The 25,453-nt window shown below is 48.1% G+C and overlaps 1 protein-coding gene across 2 annotated transcripts; it reads right to left on the minus strand.

Annotated features, from left to right (window-relative positions):
- Positions 1–544: 544 nt before the first annotated feature.
- slc43a1a (solute carrier family 43 member 1a) lies at positions 545–20,264 on the minus strand. 2 transcript variants are annotated; one of them, XM_056600676.1, is made up of 15 exons: positions 19,981–20,264; positions 15,565–15,726; positions 14,605–14,797; positions 13,496–13,551; positions 13,016–13,092; positions 6,911–7,003; positions 6,337–6,470; positions 6,028–6,146; positions 5,648–5,794; positions 5,115–5,150; positions 4,544–4,679; positions 3,821–3,956; positions 3,302–3,375; positions 2,698–2,821; positions 545–2,142 (listed from the first exon to the last, which is right to left on the minus strand). In XM_056600676.1, exons 2-15 carry the CDS (start codon positions 15,716–15,718, stop codon positions 1,945–1,947), a joined length of 1,677 nt encoding a protein of 558 aa, XP_056456651.1. In that variant the 5' UTR covers positions 15,719–15,726; positions 19,981–20,264; the 3' UTR covers positions 545–1,944. The 2 variants fall into 2 exon arrangements, with proteins under 2 accessions (XP_056456651.1, XP_056456652.1); XM_056600677.1 differs by lacking the exons at positions 13,016–13,092; positions 13,496–13,551; positions 14,605–14,797; positions 15,565–15,726; positions 19,981–20,264 and adding an exon at positions 8,291–8,634.
- Between the last annotated feature and the right edge of the window lie 5,189 nt (positions 20,265–25,453).

The raw sequence follows: 25,453 nt of genomic DNA on the forward strand, positions 1-25,453 counted from the left end.
TGAAACGTCTTCACAACCAACCAGGTCCTGTGTATTAGCTTAACAGCCGCGAGGCCGGACTTTGGTTTACCGGGAATCCTGGGTCTCGGAGGATCAAGGTCTAGGAAATGGGTTCGCTTGTGTACACTCACAAAATGATACAGGAGGTGAGCCAGAAGTTAGCGTGCAGAGCAGGAGTCAGCGGTAGCAAGGCCTCAGAACCACCGACACACACTTGGGGGTGAGACGGTCAATGGGGATAAATCCAGCAAAATGGCGGCTTCTGCACTGATGATCTAGACTGCTTCAGATCAACTGGCGGTCTAGAATCAAACCGTATCCAAGTCCATTCTCTAGGCCAGCTTACGGAGGCTGGCTTTGCGCCATTGGTGGAAGTCCTGTGTGAACGTGAACAAGCAAGTATAGGGGAAAACAAACATTTACAGAGCAGTTTTGTTTTTTTACTGCAATCAAACAAAAGCCCAAAAATACATTGAGTACACAGTAAATATGTAGATGATTCATAACTAAGAAACTACAGAAATATACATTGATGATGATAAAAACACTTCCCTTTTCATCACTACCGCCACTAAATGTATAAAAACACACCCAAATACGTTTATACACACTATTTCATCTGTGTGTGTAAAGCAGTAAGCAAGTGTTCAACAACCATGACAAGATTTCAATTTCAGTCATCTGCTTCTTTCACAAAAAAAAATGCGTTCCTACATATAAAAACAGCAAATGTGAAGGTTGATTACAGGGTCCTTCCTTCCTTCCTTGGTGGCAGAAATGGACAGATATGGAAGCTGGTAACAGCAAGACGGAAGGAGAGGTAGTTATGGTGTACCACCAGCCTATCGTGTGCATATGTGTGTGGATACGTTTAGATGTCCCTCTGCCTGTGAACATGCAGAGGGAATGCTGAAGTAAAAAGGGTGAAGGGATGAAGGGATTATATGTTGGATGCTCAGTAACAGAAAGAGGCAGAGGGTTGTGTTCTGCGTCCTGTGGTTAAACACGTCAGCGGCAGCACCAGGAGTCTGTATCGTTCACTACAGTAAGAGCACTTCTGCAACATCTCAAAGAGTTGTTGCTGTTCTTTGGTATAGGCAAGGATTGCAATTGTGTACCGTATGAAATGTCTTTCAAGTACCATTACACACAATCTGCATCCACTTTATCAGCAAAACATATGGCTTTTGACTTTAGAATGCCCCATGGCCCGTTGAGCTTAACCGAGAAAATAAAAACATACAGAACAATGATTAGACTGGTTTCTATTCAATGTCTGAAGGGGGAGATGTCAATACAGTCCATTGAAATCTTTAGCTTCGACAACAAATATCTTATCATCTTCTCTGTAACACACTCACACACAACTACATTTGAGCTGTGTATACACCCACACACACACACAAGCTGTTTGTAGTTGACCGAATGGACCAACAGGAAAGGAATTTGAATACCCGAGCATGGAAGCACATATCATATTTTGTCTCCGGTACTGAAATTGCATTGCGGGAAAATAATGGAAAGCGGACCGGGACCACAAGGTGACACAGTGTCACGCCCCTGGCCGAGTCAGGCTCGCCTCTCTCCTGACGCACTGCAGGCGAGCAGCAGGGGAGCGTTTGTACTGGGGCTGTTCGTCATTGGGACCCATGTCAAGGCACGTTTAACCCCCGCCCCCAACCCTCCCCCTCTGGGGATCCCTACTGGGTGAGGGTGCCACACTCACTCACTCACGCACTCATTCACACACACACACACACACACACACACACACACACACACCACACACACACACACACACACACACACACACACACACACACACACACACACACACACACACCCACACACACACACACACACGCTCGCACTCGCACAGGCTTGCACGCTCAACCATTCACTCGCTCAATCATTCACTCGCTCACTCCCCTTCCCCCCAGGGTCCTAGGCCTCCACGGGGGTGTGGCCGTTGCTATGGTTCTTGTGTCCGTTGGCCTCCGGTTGGCTGAGTGCCTGCGTCTCCTGGCTGGCGGGCCTCTTGTCCCTGGCGGCGCGCTCCTTCTCCAGGCTGCGCCGGTGGTAGAACAGGTAGCCCGGCAGCAGGAAGCCCGCGAAGGAGGAGATCAGCAGGCTCATGTTGATCTGGAGGGTGTCAGGGTTAGGGTCAGAGTACTGGTTTGTACTGACTGTGGTGAACTCACACACGTTTGATATTTGAATGTAGGTTATATACTTATAATATAAATAGTGTTGTTTGCATATACTTTGTGTGTGAGTGAGTGAGCATTAGTGAGTGAGTGAATGTTAATGTGTGAGCGAGTGACCGAGTGAGTGTGAGCGAGTGAGTGTTAATGTGTGAGTGAGTGAGTGAGCGATCAAGTGAGCGTGTGTGTGTGTGTGTGTGTGTGTGTGTTGATGCTGTGTGTGTGTGTGTGTGTGTGTCGTGTGTGTGTGTGTGTGTGTGTGTGTGTGTGTGTGGTGTGTGTGTGTGTGTGTGTGTGTGTGTGTGTGTGTGTGTGTGTGTGTGTGTGTGTGTGTGTGTGTGTGGGCGTGCGTGCGTATGATCGAGTGAGTGAACGAGTAAGTGTGAGCGTTACTGAGTGTGTGTGTGTGTGTGTGTGAGCGTTACTGAGTGTGTGTGTGTGTGTGTGTGAGCGTTACTGAGTGTGTGTGTGCGTGTGCGCGTTGCGTCCTCACCCAGTAGGGGTCTCCAGCGAGCGGGCCGACCATGGCGATGAACAGAGGCTGCTGAAGCAGTGCCACCACGGCACTGATCATGGACTGCAGGCCGGTCAGGGTGCCGAAGTGGTTGGACGGGTAGCTGGGGACCGTGAGAGCCCGGTTAGGACCCAGGAGGGCCGTGGCCAGGCAAAACCTCAAAGCAGTGGCAGCATGTATAAACACTGCCACTGTAAGCATTGTACAAACTGTACAGTATAAGTAAGAGGGTTTACAGTATAAAAGGTTTGTGGGCCAGCTTTATGGCTCCACCCCACTAGTGTGCTGACCATGATGGCAGTACGCCTTGTAGCCAGCCAGACCACGAGCCAGACTTCAGCTTCCAACCTATGCTTTACGTCTTTGCCTCTCCCTTTCCACTATCTGCCCTGTCCATGAAGGCACACAAATCCAATAAAGAAGTCTACGTACGTGTCAAAAAAAACAAAAAAACACTTGACAAACTTTTGTATTTCTCGATCTTAAAATGGGGCAATGTCTTAGGCCAACTCAAGCCGAAATATGGTGATAGTGTGTGTTGGAAGGCTGGCCCCCTGGGGTCTGGCCTGCAGCCGGTACTCACACAGCAGCGTAGAGGCCCCCGCAGCAGGAGTGGATGAAGCCCCGCACCATGGTGTGGAGGATGAACGTCAGGACCTGGGGGAGAGGACCGGCCGATGAGGACCTCATGCATACACTCGCGTGATGGGAAGGCGCACTCTCAAACACAAGACTTTCCTTTGTGTGTGCGTGCTTGAATACAAGCTTGTGTGTGTGTGTGTGTCCCTGCGTGTGCGTGCGTTTGTGCTTACGTGTCCGTGCAAATGTGTGTGCGCCCTTGTGTGCAGGTGTGTGCGTGCGCGTGTGCGTGCGTGTCTGCGCCCATGTGTGTGCGTGTGTACGTCTGCGCCCTTGTGTCTGCGTCCTTGTGTGTGTGTGTGTGTGTGTGTGTGTGGTGTGTGTGTGTGTGTGTGTGTGTGTGTGTGTGTGTGTGTGTGTGTGGGTGTGTGTGTGTGTGTGTGTGTGTGTGTGTGTGTGTGTGTGTGTGCGTGCGTGTGTGTGTGTGTGTGTGTGTGTGCGTGTCTGTGTGTGTGTCCTCTACCTGTAGCGGCAGGCTGTCGATGAGGCAGCAGATGCCGAAGGCCAGCAGCAGCAGGTTGGTGAGGAGGAAGGCCCACATGGCGTTGGTCACCTTCTGGATCTTACTGTCTCTCCTGGGGGAGGCCGACTGGGAAGGTCTGGAGGAGGGGTGGAGCACAGCCACGTCACAACCCGATTCACCGCATCGGGTTCAAACCTGCCCTAAGTACGTTTACCCGTGAAACAACCCGTAGTGGCTACAGTTGTAGTGCAGGTTAAGCTGTATTGTTTTGAGACGTGTCTGAGAATGTCCCACGGTGGGGGGGAGGAAAGAACACGTTGTAGGTCGGAGGTTTCTTAATGGAGTAAAGGCTGCGGCCAAAAGTGACGGTGCAGGTTTCATCAGCTGCATTCCGGTGTGTTTATATCGACGCGTGAACCGTACATTTGTTTTGTTTGCTTTAGCCAGTGTCACTCACTCCATGAGGTCATCACATCGGTCGGATCAAGGGCGATGTGTGCCGACCGCATGTGACCTGATTTGAACTCTACTCTACTTCTGTCGGCTGCATGCTCAGAAAGAGTGAACACTTTCCTTCATACTGATACGTTACACTTTCATTGTGACCTAATCCCGGCTCAAGGGAGTCCACATACTTTTCTTTTCTCATGCGCTTTCCCAAAATGAACCACGTTATCACTTTGCCTTTCCCTGTTTAACTATTGCTGTCTTTCTTTCTCTTACTTCTTCTCATCGCTCAGTGCGGGGCACTTCTCCTCAACGCACTCTTTCATCCTCCAGTCCATGATGCAGCCAATCAGAGGGCAGGTCAGCAGGCAGAGCAGCTGCAGGGTTCCGAAGATGGATGAATAGAAACTCACTGAGGGGAGAAGAAGAAGAAGAAGAAGAAGAAGAAGAAGAAGAAGAAGAAGAAGAAGAAGAAGAAGAAGAAGAAGAATAAGAAGAAGAAGAAGAAGAAGAAGAAGAAGAAGAAGACAGAAGAAGGGGTCACAATCCTGCTTTGGCCGGGTGCAGTTTTTGGTTTGCCCTGCAGGTGTCTCCCTTGGTCCACTCGTTTGACAGACAGAGGGGAGAATGATTTTGAAACTTTACAACCCATTCATTCTCTGCTTTCTTTTTCAATTTAAGTTGAGAGGTGCAGAGGCAGGTGTAGTCAACTAGAACTAAAGCGGCATGGGTCATTCATTGTGTTCACCTGTGTTTTTGTCAGTCTTTTTTCCGTCTGTATTTGCATTTAGTTTTCTAGCAATCTACCCTCGCCCTTGAAACAAAGTCCTAGTTAATGTTCACTCACCATTGTCCGCGGCTAAAATCACCTGTGCGTCCGATGCTAAAGGATAGAAAAAGCATAAAAGGACAATCAAAAATCACTGACGAGGAACACAGCATTGCACCCAATCACTACAAGCCCTTTGAAACATGCACTGTAGGCCATACAATCCCTGGATTATACCCAGGCTGTATTATTGTGTGAACGCAAAGGACAGAATCTGCTCCTCAGGAGTTAACCCAGAGTTTACCCGGCCCCTAGTGTAAAGTCTGGAGGATCAGAGAGAGAGTGGGTGTGTTTTATGACGTTTCGTTCACACGACCGGCACAAAACCGTGAGAACAAAGCACTGTGTCTACCACTGCATACATTATGCATCACTTACTGCCTCCTACACGCTCTACTGAGGCGCCACCCCTCGCCTTAAAGGGTCTGGAGTATCTCCGATACTGTGTGTGAACACGTCTGACGCGGCTTATCTCCGGCTGGGTGCTAGATGTGTGAAAGGCTTTTCTCACGTGAAAAGGCCAGTGGGGGAGGGGGGTCTGGGTGACTCACGGTGGGCTTCTCCCTGCAGGACCATGTACTCCAGCATCTTGTTCATGGCGCCCATGAAGAAGATGATCCTGAGCTGGGACATGCCCATGGTCACCAGACTCCACAGGAAGATGGGTGAGAACACAGACCGACGGAACGGCACGGCCGCTGAGAGAGAGCGAGAGCGAGGGCGAGAGAGAGAGAGCACCTCAAGTTAATTTAAATGCTGTATGTAAATATACAGTGTGTGTGCGTGCCACTTTACATGTGTGCATGTCTGTGTGAATATACGGCGTGCATGTCTGTGTGCTTGTGTATGAATATGTCGATCACGTGTATGTGTGGGCCTGTGTGTATGCAGATGTATGTCTGCGTGTCGGTTATCCGAGTTGTAAACTCACAAACGGTGGCGTCGGGCAGCTTCTCGGTGGAGCGTCGAACGGCTCCGTTCCTGTCGCTCAGCCGCTCTCCTACGGCCATCTGCTCTGGGGAAGACCCTTCCTGTACCTCCAGGATCTTACTGTCACACACACACACACACACACACACACACACACACACACACACACACACACACACACACACACACACACACACACACACACAGTCAACGATTCCATTCCTGTCTGTTCCATTGTGTTTCATACAAACATTGTTCCCTAGCCCAGAGGAACTAAATTGACATTGGCCGATTGACAGCGGCCACTGACCTATAGTCCACCTCGTCCGGAGTGGGGAAGCCCTCCTTGGGCCAGTTGATGAAGCAGTTGCCGAACACGAACGCAGCAAGCCCCGCCCATACCCACATGATGACGTTAAAGGAAACGCCCGCGTCATAGATGAGCTGGGGAGATGGGAGAGGGAGAACTTCCTTAATAAATTACGTGACAGTGTTCCTTTGTCCTATTCTATTTGATAGATTAAACATTTATATTCTACATCCTGTTGTGATTATAACGTTGTCAGAGGCTTTCATCCTCTCTGAGCCTATGAAACTTCTAAATGTAGGTTAAATCACACACACACACACACACACACACACACTGACCCAGAAGAGATACACACACACACACACAGACACAGACACACACACACACACGGACCGAGAATAGGTACAAGCAAAAAGACACACTGACCCAGGAGAGGTACACACTGACCCACATAAATACACACACACACACAAACCCAGGAGAGGTATACCCACTCACAAACACTGACCAAAGAGATGTAAACACACACACACACACACCCACACGGTCATGTAGGCGGGGGGGCTGCAGGTACCTTGACTCCGGGGAAGGTAACGGCCGAGGAGGCGTAGGAGCCGATCATCAGGGACATGATGGTGGAGCTCAGGCTGCCGAACATGTTGGGGAGCTGGGGAGGGAAGGCACAGCGGAGTGAGGGACACGCACACAGAGACCCACAGAGATCCACTAGGACCCACTAGGACCCACTGGGACCCACAGGGACCCACAGAAACCCACTGGGACCCACAGAGACACACAGAGACCGACTGGGACCCACAGGGACCCACAGAGACCCACAGGGACCCACTGGGACCCACAGAGACCCACAGGGACCCACAGAGACCCACTGGGACCCACAGGGACCCACAGAGACCCACAGAGACCCACTGGGACCCACAGGGACCCACAGAGACCCACAGGGACACATAGAGACCCACTGGGACCCACAGAGACCCACTGGGACCCACAGAGACCATCAGAGACAGAGCAGAGCAGGGTCTGCTGTCTGTCTGGGAGTCCGTCGCACGGTGGTGGTTTGAACAAGGTGTAATGAGCGGTGTCGTCCACTAGGGGGTGTGAAGAGGGCCGTACGAGGAGGCTGCCTTGCAGGACTGCCTCCAGGTGAAATGAAAACGACCGACCATCAGACTTAAGGCAGTTCCTTAGTGTGTTTCGAATAATATTATTCTCTACCGACGGGGGGTGACATAATCATACGCTCACACCACAACAAGTCGAGGTGTCCCTAAGCATGACACCTAGTGTTCTATACTAACTTGTACTTGTTAATATAATATAATAAAGAACGAGACGGGTACGACGAGTATCATTGTATTCTTCCTCTTCTCACGCAACGTCACATTACACAGTTTCAGTACAACACTAGGTAAGTGCGCATCCGGTGGTGTAGTGGAGTAACAGGAACGGCACATAATAAGACTGAAATACACAACACCTTGCATGGTTGATTCTGCCATCTCTAAAAACATCTGCTGAATGCCCTAAATATAAATGTAAACATGCACTCACACACATCACACAACTACACACACATCATTGTGAACGTGGACATCACAAACTCAGCATGAACCGGTCCCAACCCCAACTACTTTTGACGCATAATCTTCTCACTTTCTTCAAGGCAAGAAGAATATACTTGTGCGTTCCTGCGTGAATGCATGCCTAATGTTCTCGTGAGTTCATCGGTATATCTTGCTTTGAATCTCACCGCTTTGAATTTGCAGACGCAGATGTGCGTCTGCAAATTCCACGAATTCGTTTTCTCCCCCCAGCCCCCCACCCAGACCTCCCTGCGCGTCGCACAACTTAAACCTCAAAGCCAACACTGGGTTCGCCAGGGGGGGGGGGGGATGCTGTAATGCAGACAGCATTAAAGGTGAAGAGTTCAGGTCACCGGAGTCACGGGGCCCGCGCTGAGCCCGACCCATTGTTCCGCCAGGGTTCCGGGTCTGCCGGGGAACTGCACTGCGCACAACCTCTGCGTCCGGCTCTGCAGTCCGCGGGAACTCTTTATGTCCCGAAGGTCGCCCAGCAGGCCAGAACAAATCATATATGAGGCTGGCCTATTTACAGTAGTAAGGAGCTTAGCCCCGCACCAACAACCGCCGTATTGTGCAGCGCTTTGATGCACGGCTGAAATGGGTCAATCTTGATTAGAGCGAAATCACCTGCTTCGGATTTGGAGAAAGGGGGGTCCGTTGCGACTAAGCTGGTGATCGCCGGCACTTTCTTAAAATTTCCTTTCTTTTTCTTACTTTCTGTCGTCGCCTTGGCGTAAATCCCCCGACGCCCCCCGCTTTCCCACCGCCATCTCATATTTTTTTCCGCTGATGTGTGCATTTTTCCAAGAACCCCCCACCCCGTCCCTCTCACTGTAGACCAGGGAAAACCATGTTAATTATGGACGGGGGAGGGGGGGCTGACCCGTGGACAGAACAGTATAGCGCTGTGTAGAGCAGGGGTGGCTCCTTAGGGGTGAATGAGGGCACACAGTGTAGAGAGAGAGAGCGAGAGACAGAGACAGAGAGACAGAGAGAGACTACACACCTGTGTTCTCGTTTGACTGTGCCACTTTGGAATACATTTATTTGCTGCTCTGTATGTACTGTTTGGTTGCCTATTTGCTCAGGGAGATAGAGGAGGAGGATGATGATGAAGAGAACGACACTGAAGGATTGCCAAGAGGTGTTTTCTCTGTACATTCCTGAAGCATTTCTCTCTGTGTGCGATCCGAAGGTCTGCATGTGTAACACGTAGGTGATTTATGTATTTATGAATATGTCTCATAACATGTTTTTGACATGCATATGTCAGGATAGGTGTGAGGGGGGGAAGGAAGAGAAAATAGTCCCGCCGCTTGAGGAAAACATTCCTCAAACACTAGCCTTCATTCAGGACTTCTGCGAAAAGTGTTCCACAGGCCCATATTGTTCCCCGGTTCTCTGTATTGCCTCTGTATTCTCCGGGCCAGCCAAGACGTCAGGAATTCTGGAGAGAGGTCACTCTGAGCATACAGAGAATTCTGTGTATCTCACCTCCCGACGCGAGGGCAAAGCTCTCTCAGCTGTGTGCCGGGCACTGATGTCAACACTCGAGTTCACGGGAGACGGATGTACAGTGAAGGGAACGTATGGGAAATGGAAAAAGTCACACACAAAATCACACAGTCATACACAAAGTCACAAACACACACCTGTGGCTAGGGTACCCTGGTTATGGGTGTTTGTAGGGATTGTGTGGTTGTGAGAGGGACCGCAGTAGATTATCTCGTTGCACAGGTTGGCAGAACGGGGGGGGGGACAGTGACAGTTATACACTCTAGAGTGCTGGGTTGAGATTGCGAGAGCACAACACTTGGACCCACCGATAGACAGGAGAGTCAAGGGCAGCATGGACCACAGAGACAAACACACAGACTGGAGAGAAAAGGAAAGCGTGAATGAAAGAGCGCCGACGGAACAAAGAGAAAGGGACGGTTGTAAAACAGGCGGATGAAAGATCTGGGGACAGAGAGAGTAGTGAACTGTTATTCTTCGGCAGGGGGCTGGGCAGGGGGAAGGCCAGCTGCAGCAGCCCTCTCGGTGAAGCTCACAGCAGGAAGTACCAGACGCAGCTGCACAGAGCCACTTCCTGCGCAGGCCGCGGCCAGAGCCCCTCTTTCTATGAATCCACTCTGAAGTCCCAACCGTCTGGTCACAGGCTCCACACCTCTGTTCTGCGTGCAGAGGGTGTTGCTCATCACAATGCATCAGGGAATTATTTCTTTCCCGTACTCTGTGTATTCAGGACTCAGGAGAGTTGTAGTAATGTAAAGTCCAAAATCCACGGTACTATACCTCAGGCTAACCACTTTGGCAGTTTCAAAGACAACAACGTCTCCCCATAATGACAAATCATTCCATGATTTATTACTAAACAATGACTAAAAAACCCTTACTACTAACATAAATATTATACATCTGCTCCCATAATGGATGCGGTCGTGAAAACAGAAAAACAAGGTATACTACCTCATCACTGTGCACATAGGCATTGAAGCTGTATTTTGCAGACCATAAAACTATGAAGAGTCTTCTTCGTGCCACCATTTTATGTGACATAATGGTATTTGTCCTAATAATATGTTAGCTCTGGTCCACTGCAGACCAAACACATTAATACCCCTGCCTCCACCTCTCTCTAACTGCCAATCCCTAGCAAGATAACAACACACCCACCTCCCCACACCAGCCATTTTTATCATATCAACACACACACACACACACACACACACACACACACACACACACACACACACACACACACACACACACACACACACACACACACACACACACACACACACACACCGGGCCTCGCCTCAAGACTGGCCCCAAACCACACTGTGGTGGACATTTATATCTTTAACTACCTCTATGTTCTTTGCGTCGTCTGCCTCGGACATAACGCCTTATAAGTACAAACAGGTCACTCAATAGAATGACCTTTAGGTCGTGACCCGGGGTCGAGGTCATGTACAGCGCATTAATTCAGGTATTTCCAGGATTGACAGAATAGAGCTTGGTTGACTTTGAGTCAGAGTCAGTCGACGTGTGTGACGACTGCCGAGGATCTCTTAACAAAGAACAGCTGCCCTACTCTCATTGGCTGCTGCCTTGCAAAGCCCCTCAAGAAGGCCAATGGCGTCAAAGGCCAGTAGAGCTCCTACTCCTGGCAAGAATACCTTCAGCCAGGTCTGTTTATTGCTATTCATATTTCTTTATTACTGACACTAGTTCCCCCTTGGGGCCTTTTTGCTTGTCCTGATCAGGGATGTCTGATTAAAAATGTAACACTAATGAACATATAGTGAACATTATTACGCATTATTAATTAATTGTACAAGTGACCTATCCTAGAGTGTCCAGATGTTCACTGGTTCGTCCCCAATGCCTTTGTGCTTGTTCTTATAAGGGCTGTATAATATAATCCTGCAGTAATGAAAAACACATATATATCTTAACGTGACGATAACATTACGAAGCACACCGTGACTCATATCCACATCCTGCCCAGCATAACCAGTCCAGGTTTCAATAGTTGTTCCTGATGCCTTTGTGCTTTTCCTTCCCCGCTGTACTATGTCTTATATAAACGTGCAGCAATGGGAACCCATGCATATATCATTACATAATGCTAAGAGGAGGACACTGTGTCTCCTGGCCTCTGCTGATCTTCGGTTGTGCAAACTCACCCTGACGGCAGGGTGCGGCCCCCCGCTGGCCACCGCTGGGCCCCCGCCCGGCGGGACGTCCAACAGGGCATACGAACAACCGTGACCTTCCCCCTCGCTATACATCTGCCTCACGTTAGACAATGCCGTGTGTGTGTGTGTGTGTGTGTGTGTGTGTGTGTGTGTGTGTGTGTGTGTGTGTGTGAGCACAGCCATAGCTCCGGTGAGAGATGAAGAGGAGAGAGAGAGGAGACGTGAACGAGAAAGGAGGGCGGATGGAACCATATGGACGGCTGCTGTGGAGTGTTTCGCTGAGAGGGGAATTGGATGGAGCCTTTAAGGGGTGGGGGAGGGGGTGTGAGGGGAGTCGGGGGCTCTGATTGGCTGAGTCGCAGAGCGAGAAAGAGAGTATCGATTTTACACTTATAATTGTATGTAACAGGTGTGCCAGTGTGTGAAGCAGGGAGGAAGAGAGAGAGAGAGAGAGAGAGAGAGAGAGGGAGAGGGAGAGAGAGAGAGAGAGAGAGAGAGAGAGAGAGAGAGAGAGAGAGAAGGAGAAAGAGCGAGAGGGAGAGGGAGAAAGAGTGAGAGACGAAGATAGTTGCCAGAAGTGCGTTTCACCTCCTAATCAGGGACAGATTCCCACTAACACACACCCACACACACAGGCGCGCGCGCACACGGCGCGAGCTCACAACGCAGAGCACTCTTGCGTGCAGCTGGCAGGGCCGATAGTACAAACAGAGCCGGGGGACGGCACGGTCACCAGCTGACGCTCGGCACGCTAAACACACGCCCGGCCCGAGAGTACACAAACATAGCTGGAGAGTCACAACACAGAGGCCCCCCGTCAGCTGAGCCCAGGGGCGGGGGGGCCCTGGGACCGGGGTGGGGGGGTAGGAGGGTCCGACGGCTACCAACAACACAGGCTGCTGCTGATGCTGCGCACAGCGACAACAAACCCAGGGCTCTCTCTCTCTTGATCTTCTGTTATGTAAGCGAGGGGCCTGGCTGGGCTCCGTGACACACGGGGCCACTCGTGTTTCCATTGGGCCCCAGAGAGAGACGCCGACGAGTGGCTTTGGGTTCAGCCGGGGCACATGAGACGACCAGAGTGCCGGCAGCGTTTTATTTATAATTCATACTTTTCCATGACGCGCCGGCCGCGGTCACCAGAACTCCCTGGGGACCGGTTCCTGGTTCCTGTTTTGTGTAAAACGAGCCCCGAGTGATGTCACTTTGATAAAGTAAACACAAGTGACACTTTTTTGAGCCAATCGTGTGAAACTGGGTTGTTTCAGGTGGCGAACGGCGCCGAGTGGATTCGGTGTCGCTCCCTGTCCCTGTGTGGCGCAGCCCCGTCTAAGCTTTGACCCACCTCTCTCTTATTGGGCGTGGGTTTCTTACCGTCAGGGAGGTGAAGGTGAGGCAGATTCCTCCGAAGCCGTTGAAGGAGAGTGCCAGGAAGATGAGCGCCGAGAGCACTGGAGAGGGGGGAGGGAGGGGGAGAAAGAGTTTGATTGTCTCCATATCAACCGCATAATGAACCGTTCAAATTCCAATTCCTTCTCGGAACGTCGTCTAACCCACTGAACGTGACTGCATGACTCGGTCGATTCATGAGAACGGGGAACAATAAGCAGAAACCAGCAGCCACTTGTTTCCTAGTGCCGGTAAGGTCAGCCGTTTCCTTGCCAGATAGGCCGTTAAACCGGAGCGATCAGTAGAACAGTGTACACTGTGCGGGTGTGTCTTCTAGGTGTGCCTCTAGCTGGAGGGGCCCAGACGATGCTTTCCAACGTTGGCTGGCTGTCCGCTAACACTCTTGCTAATCCCTAAAGGCGTGAGCTGTGGAGCGAGCTCAGAGCTGGAGCGGGGTCCACTCACCTGCCGGGTGGTAGGCGGACACGGACATCATGACGCACGACAGGCCGAAGCAGAAGCTGAACGGGGGAACAAAGAGTAGACTACGTCAGGCACCATCCAGCACATGTGTTCACCTTATTGATAAACATCATTGACCTGTCGTGAGTGGTCATTCAGTGAATGTCATTCATAAATTGTCCACATTTTACAATCATGACTCATCCTTTGCATAGTTAATATTTGCCCTGTAGACATCACTGGGGATTCAGGGGAGCAATGAGAAGTATATCAATGACATACAGTGTGAAAATGTGGCTCTGACCTCACTTATCATTCCTGTTTTTTTACTTTTATACATAAATCCAACTCTCTCGTGTGTCTTCGGCTGCACAGGGCCAGAGGCAGTGTGAACAAACTGCTCAACTGTCTGCACTTTCTGATAACTTATCTACCCATGTCTTTTGCCTAGACTAGAGTAATACAGGCTGCGTGTGCGAGTGTGCGTGTGTGTGTGCGTGCGTCGGTGTGTCGGTGTGTGTGCGTGTGCAACCAGGGTCCCTCTCTCGTCAGAGAGCAGGACCGGGAGTCCCTTTCAGGGTAGTCGTGCATGTTTTTTGGCGCCTTATTGCCTGCAACACATTCTCTAACAGTGTAGTCACTGCATTGTTCGTGGGTGTGTCTACACACAACTCATTCATCACTATTAGAATACTACACTGCAAACTTTCTCCCACACACACATAGACACTCTCTCTCTCACACACACATAGACACTCTCTCTCACACATACACAACACACACACACACACACACACACACACACACACACACACACACACACACACACACACACACACACACACACACACACACACACACACACACACACACACACACCGACACACACGTTGTAACACTAATCCAGAGCATTAGCCATGAACTGTAACATACCACAACAACAATAATCCACCACAAAACTATCAGGGATATTTACTCCAGCCGAAAGGGAAAGTTAAATCCGGTCATGCTCATTACTGGTAGGCAGAGACACTTAGCCTTTCACAAGCCCACACACACGCACACAGCCCATGTCTTCTTCCTCCGTGAGGAACCGAAGGAGTGTTTCTCACCTGCCGACCAGCCGGATGGGCCGCGGCCCGTACTTGTCCATCAGGATGCCCAGCGGCAGGGTGGTGGCGCTGAGCAGGAAGGAGCCGATGGTGAAGCCCAGGTTCAGCATCTCCTCCTGGTCCACGCAGCTCAGCCACTTCTCCTTCTCCTGGCTCGAGTCATTGCCCAGGGAGACCGGCAGAGAATCGTTCTCTGGGGGGGAGGGGGGGACAGGAATGAAGAACGAGACATAAGGCCGGAATTTTCACCCACGTGTGTGTGTGTGTGTGTGTGTGTGTGTGTGTGTGTGTGTGTGTGTGTGTGTGTGTGTGTGTGTGTGTGTGTGTGTGTGTGTGTGTGTGTGTGTGTGTGTGTGTGTGTGTGTGTGTGTGTGTGTGTGTGTGTGGGTGGGTGCGCGGGTGTGTTGGATAAAGAGGGAGATATAAGGCTAACCTTCCAGAAGATGCCTATATCGATATTAGGAAGTAAAATAAATCTGATATCGAATCAGAATATAGATACATTGGACGTTAATCATTATATATCATAAATTGTGAGCTAAAGGAACCAATTAACTGTACGTGGAGGAGCTAACAACCTTCACAAAGAACATGATGTAAAGCGGTCAGGGTTGGGAGTGTTTATGTGGGTTTGCTCAGATAAAGCATTTAGAGGTTCACCCACAACAGGAAAGGATTAATAAAGAGGTAATTACATTAATAAATCAACACCATGATTTAAGTTTTCTTATCGGTGCAGCAAACGTGTACGCCAATACCGATATATCTGTGATAGGCCAACATCGGCTGATAAAAAAAATGGCCAACCGATATATCGGTCTGGCAAATATATTTAAATCACAACATAAGTACCAGAAATGTTAAGTGTGATTATTTGTCTACCTCCTTATCAAAGAACAATTTCGAAACTTCCGACCAATATAAAGGACGATGGATTTCGGCGTCTATGCTTTTTTTTACCTGTGCACAGGTGAGAGTAGAAGCCCTCCCTTTTCAGCATGATGAGCAGCGAGCCCCATCCCAGAAGCACTGCCGAACACAGCAGATTCTCGATCACCGCCGTCACGGCCATCCACCAGCGCCTCCTGTAGGCCTGGAGGAGAGAGGCCCCCATGGCAAGCTCTGGAGGGGAGGGAGGGGGGGGGGAGTGTAAATGAGAACAGGCAATAGGATACAGAGTAATTCAGAGAACACTGACAGACAGTCACCCTTGTTGAAACTCGTGATACGAATTGAAGACGGCAAAAGGAAACAAGATGTTGTTTGATTATCATCTGGCTGTTTATATACCTTTTTGTGGGGGGTTTGTAGTAATTTTGTCGATTCCTCATTCTTTATTTATTCGATGAGAGCAGTAAATACTAATCTGGCGAAAAAACTAAAAAAATATTAGAGAGATTAATAACGTACAAAGAGGAATAAGGTACAGTGGAATAATTAGGGATTAGTGACTTGTGAGGGATCATCACCGCGTGCACTGAGGCGTTCGGACAGCGCTGTTTGGGAGTAATCACGTCCTGCCGAGAGTGAAGGAACTGCCCGGGGGGAGACTTCCGTGATCCCTGCCCTCATTAGCAGCTCTGGTTCTGGTAAATAAGGATTGGTGGGTGCCTGAAACGTGGATTCTCTGCTCTGCACTCGGTTACCTCTGCAGCCCCGGTCGCCCCCCTATGGCATCACCTCCGATCTCCATTCCATCGGACCATCCCTCTGTGGGTCTCAGTTTAGTTTTCGGCCAATAGTTAAAGAGGTATATTCTTTATTTTTCCCTTCTTTTTTTTTATGTAACCTGCAATTAAATATTAGATTACACCGGTTGCAGACAAGGAGTACATTAGAAACAGAATGATGGAGAATGCGATGTTAAACAGTATCCGTTCTGTTATTAGCTCATATTCACTACTAGGCCTAGGCACGTGACCTAAAGCACACGATGGTGGGGTAGACGAATGAATTAGTTAGTCGGATCAGTAGTAGGTTTCAATGGGGAGAGATCACACTCGCATTTACACATCTAGTGCCGTTGTAAACACACACACAGACACAAGACAGGTGACCGTAAACTTTAACTTCACCATGCAAACAGATACTTGGCCAAGGTCAGTGTGTGTGTGTGTGTGTGTGTGTGTGTGTGTGTGTGTGTGTGTGTGTGTGTGTGTGTGTGTGTGTGTAATGGGGGGGGGGGGGCTCACTATGAGAACATCCTCTTGACTCTTGCAGGCGCGTGCCTGAAGAGGGTCTTAAAATACCACTTTCTGTCTGTGTGTGTTTGTAAGCTTGTAGCCTGTGTGTGTGTGTGTGTGCGAGAGGGCGGGTAATGTGATCAGCCATAGCCCATTGCACTGCTTTTGTGCATGTGAAAAGGGGGTTTCCATTGTGACAGAGGCCCCCCTGTTGACACCCCTATTCAGCGGGCGCGGTCCTATGGGCGCCCTTCGGTGACACAAAGGATGGGAAGCCTCTGCTTACAACGAGTACCAGGCCAATTTATAGCCTATCAATTAAGTTATTCGGATACTGTCAGGGGCACACCGACTGTGGGACGGCCCGCATTGTATTCACTGACATGTCCATATGGCTTCCTCAGTACGGTGTGTGTTAAGAGTCACCTACACTGCTGTGCGGTCGCCTCTAGAGAAACGTTGAGAATGATCAGAGGGCTGCAAGGGGATCGACTAAAAGAGAATAATGAGGTGGAACTGCTGCAAGATAAGAACTTGTTGTACCATTCAAACCTTGCTGTAGCGGTAGGCTGCTGGGCGATATGACCAAAATATCATATCCCGATATAGGTCATTCATATCCCGATAACGATATATATCCAGATATAGAACAAATATTTTATATAAAATGACCACATGGAAAGGCCTATTTTGTATTACATTTTGAATTATATACTCTACAAATAAAGATAACTTACTCATGATTATTTTTCTCCTTTTATTTAGAACCTTTGTGCAAATTATGCATGCATCAAAATATAAAATATGAATGCATAAAAATAAAAAGATAAATCGAAAACACTTTTTTGGTTGGTTTTCTACAATATTAAAACCAATCATAACAATAATATTTAACAGTAGAACTTTGCATTGTAGCGGCAAACAAAAATGAATACAGGCCTAACATAAATATTGGTATATATATATATATATATATATATATATATATACGAAATGTTTATTTGTGTTGCCTTCATGTGCCGTGTGGAAGAATGTAAAGCTTCGTCCAAATGACGTAAAATATTACCGTAAAGAGTGTGATTTGCGACAAGACGATATAAACGATAGAGCATAATATGAAACGATAGACATCTTTATATCGTCACACGATATACATCTTCATATCGCCCAGCCCTAGCGGCAGCGATATAGTGCGTCCCCCTTTTCTGACAAATGCACTCATTGTAAGTCGCATGGGATAAAAGTGTCTGCTTAACGCCCTAAATGTTAATGTCAATGTCAATAGACCGTACTTGTTTTGACATAGCACATCCTAAAAGCGTAGTCTGGATCAGGTCTGTACCGGTTTGAAAGTAAAGGTCTAAATACAGAGCCAAACGCGGACAGAGGACAACCTCACTGCAGACCCCTGGGGTCTAAGTTAGGAGCGGCAGGCAGAACAACAACACACCTCGTGGTGGACTGGATTTGGCCCAACGCGGGTACTCTGGAAATGTCAGGAGACGCGGTTCACAGAGACACACGAGACAAACCAAGTATAGAACGCACCCTGGGGCTACGTCCAGCCAATGTCCAGGTCAAGGGTACCGGTCAAGCTGTGTGTGTGAGTGTGTGGTGGTAGGCCCTACATTCGATAGCCTACATAGAAACTCAAGCCGAAGTTCAAAAGACCTACATTGTAGGATTATTCTTGTAATTTCCAGTTAAACCGGAATCTATTTTCGGGGAAAGTTAATTTAGAAGAAATTACTAAGGCTTTTCCTTGAGGAAGAGGCCGGTGACCCACCACATGCTTAACAATGTACAAGAAAACATCATGGTCAACATAAAGTACAATGTTACTAACGAGTAGTAACACGAAATAGTCTCCTTATTTATGGTTAGCAGGCGGTTGTCATCCCCTATTAGACCACGGTGAAGTTTACGGCCGTAATGAGAGTGAGTGTTTATGTGTGTGTGTGTGTGTGTGTGTGTGTGTGTGTGTGTGTGTGTGTGTGTGTGTGTGTGGTGTGTGTGTGTGTGTGTGTGTGTGTGTGTGTGTGTGTGTGTGTGTGTGTGTGTGTGTGTGTGTGTGTGTGTGTGTGTTGGTTAGGGGGGCGGGAGGCGGTCGGCTGAATGAGCAGGTGAGCCGTCTGGGAGCCGTCCGGCTCACCAAATAAAGATTTCCGGAAACTCCAGGGATTTGGATGATGCAATGTTGTCTGCTATTAGCGATGGTCAATTATCGGAAACTTGTTGAGGGTATTCTCAGGTCAATTAATGCCCACATAACTGTAACGTTCAATGGGAAATCTGTGAGTTCTTTGCAGGTAAATGTAAATGTATACCTCGATGGTCTCCCCTTTGTTCACTTGTTCCCACGTGGGGGGAGGTTTTTGAGCTTGACCTGTAGTGTTTATCGAGCTTTCTGGGCTCTTAGGACAGCAGGCAAATGTATTCTCACAAGTAAAACAAGTTAAAGAAACGTTTCTCCCAATGGAGCCTTCGATCCCCGTAGCGTACGAAGACGCCCGCCCCCACGCAGCGGGGTCTCACAGTGTGAGTCAGGGGCGCCCAACAGCTGCCTCTTCTCGGTGATGACCCACGATAGCCTCTGGTTACCATCACAGTGGGTGGTTGGTGTCATATGAGGTAGATACGACTATGGACAATAAAACGCATCCCGCCGGCTCAGTGTTATGTTACCGAAACCCAAAGCAATTGACTTTAGTACCATGATCCTATCTAAATGTTAGGAAAACTAGTGTTGCAGCCGGGGAGGATTGAAGCGCCATGCTGGAAGATATCCATCAGTGCGTCAGTCAGTCACTTCCGCAACATGTGTGTGTATGTTTGTTTCCATTTCTGGGCGCTTATAGTACTTGGACATGAACCCATCCATTCTCCTGGTAAGTTGAGGTCATAGAACTGCCTAATCATTAATAACGCAGTACTTACTCTTTTCTTTAGGGTTCGACTAGCTCCCAGACTAGCTAGGCTGGGATCAGACTTAGAGTGAACAATAGTAAAGCCTACACATCTGCCACGTGTTTTAAGACGCCGGTTGATCCCATTGTAACAGTTACATACTTCAGCTTTTGTAATAGCGTATTTACAGCTTGGTTTTCAAGAAACTGTTTAGAGCGAGATACTATTTGATAAAAGTATGTACTTGGCAAGATATGAACAACAGAAAACAGATGTTTTTACTTACTTGGGAGTTGGGCGTTCTCTTGAAACAAAAAAAATATGGGAGCCTTTGCTTGGTCACCTAGTGGCCTAGGATAAACGTTTAAAACACAACTTGCGTACAAATAATAAATGTTAAAAAAAAAAAAAATAGGGGAAAAGGAAACGTAAGCAGCGATCACGTTTTGAGACGCGCAGCAAGAGCCCGTCTCAGCTTCCAGCGACTCTTTCTTTTGGAGTAACGATCACTCTACACTTCTTTGGGATTATTTGTGCCCTGTCTACTACTGACTCCCCTCCCTGTTCGGCTGCTAATTCCCTCCCTCTTCTGCTCAACAGCCACCCGCCGTGGCAGTACCTATTCCTACTGGGTTGCTCATATAGCTAGTGGGTCGCGGTTTGGAGTGAATTAAATCATCAAGTATTGTAATGTTCGAAATAAACCATGTATTAGGAAATTGCTGTATTGCTTTGAGTGGAGTAAGAAACTGCGAGGGAGACACACGTGCTGCAGAACAAACGTATTAAAAAAACCATACTATGGTCTATTGGGCTACACTTCTGGAATGATACACTAAGTATTGCGGTTGTCATGCCGTGGATCCCTGAGCTGAGGTAGGTTTGGTACAGCAGCAGGTACAGCAGCTGGGAGAGCCTACAGCAAACCCACATCTCTCAGTCATCACCATGACCATCACCCGAAAGAAAATAAACGGAACCATGAGGACAGTAGATGCCACAACCTTTATGTTTTATGAATAGCTCATTTATACTGTGCAACCCTAGACAGGCTATTTGCCTTCTCTACCCCGTTGATAAATAAATCTTTCCCTAACTATAGAGTTCTTGCCATCCAACTTAAAACAGAGTTCAAACCTAGTATTCACCAGTTAATGTTCATCATAGACTATAAGTCTATGACCACCGACAAACACACATAAACAAGCCCACGATAACAGTAAAATAGATTATATAAGACATGTGATCCCAGCAGGAAGGCGGATTTTGAGTTAAGATTTTTCTTACGAAATCTAAGCCTAAAATAAAAATCGTCAGTAAAAAATATGAGTAGGCTAATTGTCAGAACTTGAGTTCTAACAGCATTCCACATTACCAACATCAACGCATTTCAACGTGGAAGTGGGAAAATCTCTAAATGTGTGCAATAAAAATGCATGCTTTTTTGGCATAGTGTATTGTCTCTGAGGTCTGAAATACAATTATCACTGTCAGAACCTATTGAGAAATACAATTGTACACCTCCAGTTTCAAGCAAACAATGTGCCTTGACTTAAACTTTCCAAAAAACAGACTTATCAGTCATTGTCCTAATTTATGGAGCAGTGAGTTTTTGCAGCATTCCCAAGTTCCAGACTGGCTAATTTCAACGTTAAAATAAGAGGAGGTTAACTCTGTGTGTGCTGAGTACATCTCAACTCCTCTGTGAATGTAAATACCCCACCCCCTACGCTTCCTGCATCTGAATACACTTTAAATAATTCCAGGCGAACAGGGTGTCAAATCGATTCTCGTGCTTTTAGAGTCTCCTGAACCAGATATCTGTGCCACAGAGCTAGAAGGCGCGCATGGGAACTTCCCATTCATCACATAAGTGGGGATAAATGTTGGTTATAGATGGATGTATCTTCATATTGTCATGACGCTTTTTCTACCTAAAGGGTTAACGACTCCGACACCCCCCGAGCAGTCGCGATGCCACTAGGTGGGAGTATTCACACAAATAAAAATCAATGGGATTTTTTTTTAAAACGTCATATCCTATCATATGTGCAGGGGGGGCACATAACTTCTTTATAGAGTTACTCAGTTGAGTACCAGGAGATGGTGTTTGATACGCACCCCAGACATAGCTCCACACGTAACATCGGATGTTATGAAACGTACCCAGTTTCACAGAGGTTTTTTGCGTCAACTTTTTTTTTTTAATCGAACTGCAGCAACTCGACCACGGAGCGTTTGATTATCTGACAAAAGGAACGTTGCGATCAGCTGATTTTGCGTAGTTCTCCAGTGTGTGCGCGGTGCACAGCGCACATGAGCGCACATTTCATTGCGCTTATCATTCGTTTCGAGCCACGGCACATCTTGGTGCCACTGTTTCGAAAAAAAAAACATTTTCTTCTGCTCCGTTTCCATTTACCTTTTCTTTGCAGGTGGCGAACGCTATAGTACCTGCTCAATGTATTTTATTGTTTCGTTTTTTTTTTTTTCGATCTCCCGTAAATTACGCAAAAGCGCATGTAGTGACACAAGTTACGTTACGCATCCCCGGTTATGGCCGCGCATGCGTACTTGCGTACCAGTTATGCGCACCCCTAGACATATGTGAAAAGATGGAACCAGAGCCATGTACGATGCTTCACGTGTAGTGTGGTTCTGTCTATCTATGATCTACTGTGTCCCAATTTTTGCTTCGCCCAGGTTTCTCCAAAGGCTCACCCCCTAATGCTTTTTGTGTATATTATGGGTCTTACTTTAGCGTATGCCAAACAAATTGCTACAAATATTGCAATTTTTGATTTGCTGGTTTATACCAACACTCGCTCTCTGATTCGTCCCACCATTCATTTCCCGACACGATAAGCAATCAACTCTTCTCACCTGACGTCTGTCAATCAGGGTTAATGAGCGCAACTCATGACCACAGTTCAGAAGTGGATGCTGAACGTGTCACAACCCGTGCTAAGCACCAGAATAGGGCTACATGCCTGTATGTTAAAGGGGTGATATTATGCTTTATCAACTTTTCCCTTTGCTTTCGACTGATGTCTTTGTGCTGAATTTATTTCCATAATGATGTGACGTCAGACTGTAGGCGTCGCTGAAATTGAATATGATATTCAAAATTAATCTGAAGGCTAACCGGATGAGGGGGTCAAAATCTTAAATTTATCATTGGGAATTATGAGTTTATTTCTGGGAAAGGTTAAATAACCTACATCATTTTGTAATTCCTAATTGGCAATTTGACCCTTTCAAACCCTTTCTCTAGTATTTTGTAAGAAGTAAGGGAAATTATTTGTATTGACAAACTCAATAAAAATGTACACATTTATTAACAGGTGAACTGCATGTATATCACTGGATACAATTACAAGGAACAATCTCCTAACTTCCTGAACCAGATTGCACAAGTCCTGCCTTGACTCATTCTTGGACATCAGCTTCCCGTCTCCTGAGCCATGATCGCTCCATCCCTCTTTTCCTGTAAGAAGTACTTAGCAGAAGCTTCAGTCGCCAGTTGAGTACCTTCATGGGGGTGGGGATGAAATACTTTACCTCTGAGGTGGTTAGTGAGCAGGTGAGGGGTGGCTCTGACACATCTTCTGACCAGCTGATCAAGGCACCAATGCTGGAAGCATCATGATTGATGTCATGTGTCCTTCTGGTTCTGACAGAGGAGTCCCCTAGCTGAGTGTCTGGGTCCCCCTTTTCCCTGATGGCCAGGAATCTCTCCACCCCCTCATTCCTCTCCTTATTTTCCTTATTGCACAGCAGTGTTTGGTTTATGGCTTCACTGTGGGTATACCAAGCAGATCTTCTCACAGTCGGCATAACAAGGTCCAGCAGCTCCTCAAGCTGAAACAGAATGTGCCTAGGGCCTTCGATCCAGGAGTGCTTGACTTTCACATTGAACCAACATGGATAGTATCCCGCCAATGATGAACTCACCAATGAATCGCAAATTCTTCCCTTTAAGTCCATGTTTTGAAACCCAGAGCCCGAGAAGTCTGTTAGCTGTGGTGAGCCAGCGGCTGTGGTTCACTGTCAAACCTCGACAGAGCCAACCTCTCAGGAAACTCTCCATCCCTGACTGCACAGACAAACTTGTATCCATAGTGTTGAGAGTTGAGAGATCTTGAATGAGCTTGTCAGGCAGCTCTATCAGTGGAGGGCCCTAGAGAGATCCAAGGGGAAGTTTGGATTGATATCAACGTCCGTGGCAGAATCAATGAGCTTTCCTATTGGCCCGGAAAATGGGTTGTCTGACAGAGTAGGACCATCAAGGTCAACAGTGAGATGGGCGGGGGAGAAGTTCACCGCTGTGAACCAGCTTTCTCCCCAGGTGCGGCTCCAGCTCCCCCATATCTCCATTATTCACACCAGTGTTGATATTTGTTGAGTCTCCTCCAATGGCTACAAGCTCTTATCGAAACCCCTCTCTTTCAGTCTGGCAAACAGGACCTTAGTTATCTGCTCACCATGTGACTGCTTTTTCGATGCTTTCTCTGGGGTAAAGTGGAACACATAGTAGCTGCCAGACTCACTAGCAACACTAAAGTGTTCTTCCTTGATCTTTGCTGGGAAAGATTGGTCACTGCCCTCAGTGTCCATCCTCACATTGGTCAGGTCAATCTGCCAATCAGAGGATGCAGGAGATCCCCCCCTTCCCCCAGCTCTCAACTTCTTCTGTAATCTCATGACCTTGTTCTTATCCTTACTTTACTTGTGTCGTCTTTTGTGACGATTACGGCGTCATTCAGGGCTGCAGTTGGCCTCTGCCCTACGCCAGGCTGTGACCTTTTATCTATGATGTCTAAACATAGTCAGAAGAGTGGTCACACCTTCTACCTAGAAGTAGAATCGCACTTTACAATTTTAAAACATTCAACAATCAAAACTAAAGGCTACCGCTAGGTGTATGCATGCTCTTCTAGCCGATACTAGCCAATTATGTATTTTGTGTTAGTATTTTATTATGGGTAGTAATATACAGTTATAGATGGACTAAAACTGCTTTATAACTATGTATTCTTGTTTGGCAATAGTGTCCTGAATCGTATTAGCTAGAAGGCTAGACTAATCCAATCCTTGAAGAAGTTGTGGGACATTGAGTTTGAACCGTTCCTTGGCCTAGATGCAATGCAAACTCTTCTGCCAACTTTTCTTGCAAGTCCTACGCTGCGCTGCCTTTGAAATGAATCGACTTCCTGTGAGCTACACCACAGCCACCTCACCGACAAGTATGAAGCATTGCAACCTGTTCCAAGACATCCCCTCCCCCGGAGAGGAAACAGTGAATGTGTAAACCAACCTCCCTCTCTTCTCGGTCCACAGGGGACGTGGGGCAGTTGGCTCGGGGGTCTTTGATATGCGACAACATGGTCGCCCCCGTGGAAGTCTCAGATGTCCATGATGGATGGCCCCAGGTGCTTCCGCTTGAGTCCTGTGACGGTGCGTTCCGAACTCTGACCGAGTTGACAATGACTGCAATGCGCTCAAGGTCCTCGACACCGAGCTGGTCAACTCGCTGGGAGGCCAGTTGAACCGACGCACGGCTCCCGCTCTTCTCCTGGCCCAGCGTCACCCTCGCTTCGGCCCGGCTGACAGCTGCTAACCACCGCTTGCTGAGAGCGATGCGGGTACTCCCCTCCGCGGTGGAGCACCACTCCGAGAGCCTGTACGCGTACAAGGTGCTGGAGGCCATCGGCGGCTGCGAGAGGCTGACCAACGGCACACGCCCTCGATGTGGGACA

The sequence above is a fragment of the Gadus chalcogrammus genome, chromosome 10, assembly GCF_026213295.1.
Source record: "Gadus chalcogrammus isolate NIFS_2021 chromosome 10, NIFS_Gcha_1.0, whole genome shotgun sequence".
NCBI classification, from domain to species: Eukaryota; Metazoa; Chordata; class Actinopteri; order Gadiformes; family Gadidae; genus Gadus; species Gadus chalcogrammus.

Coding starts and splice junctions, on each gene's coding strand:
- slc43a1a (XM_056600676.1), bottom strand. CDS start 15,718: ATGGGGGCCTCTCTCCTCCAGGCCTACAGGAGGCGCTGGTGGATGGCC. Junction 6,147..6,336: donor CCGGACGAGGTGGACTATAG/GTCAGTGGCCGC, acceptor TGTGTGTGACAG/TAAGATCCTGGAGGTACAGG. Junction 4,680..5,114: donor GATTTTAGCCGCGGACAATG/GTGAGTGAACAT, acceptor TTCTCCCCTCAG/TGAGTTTCTATTCATCCATC.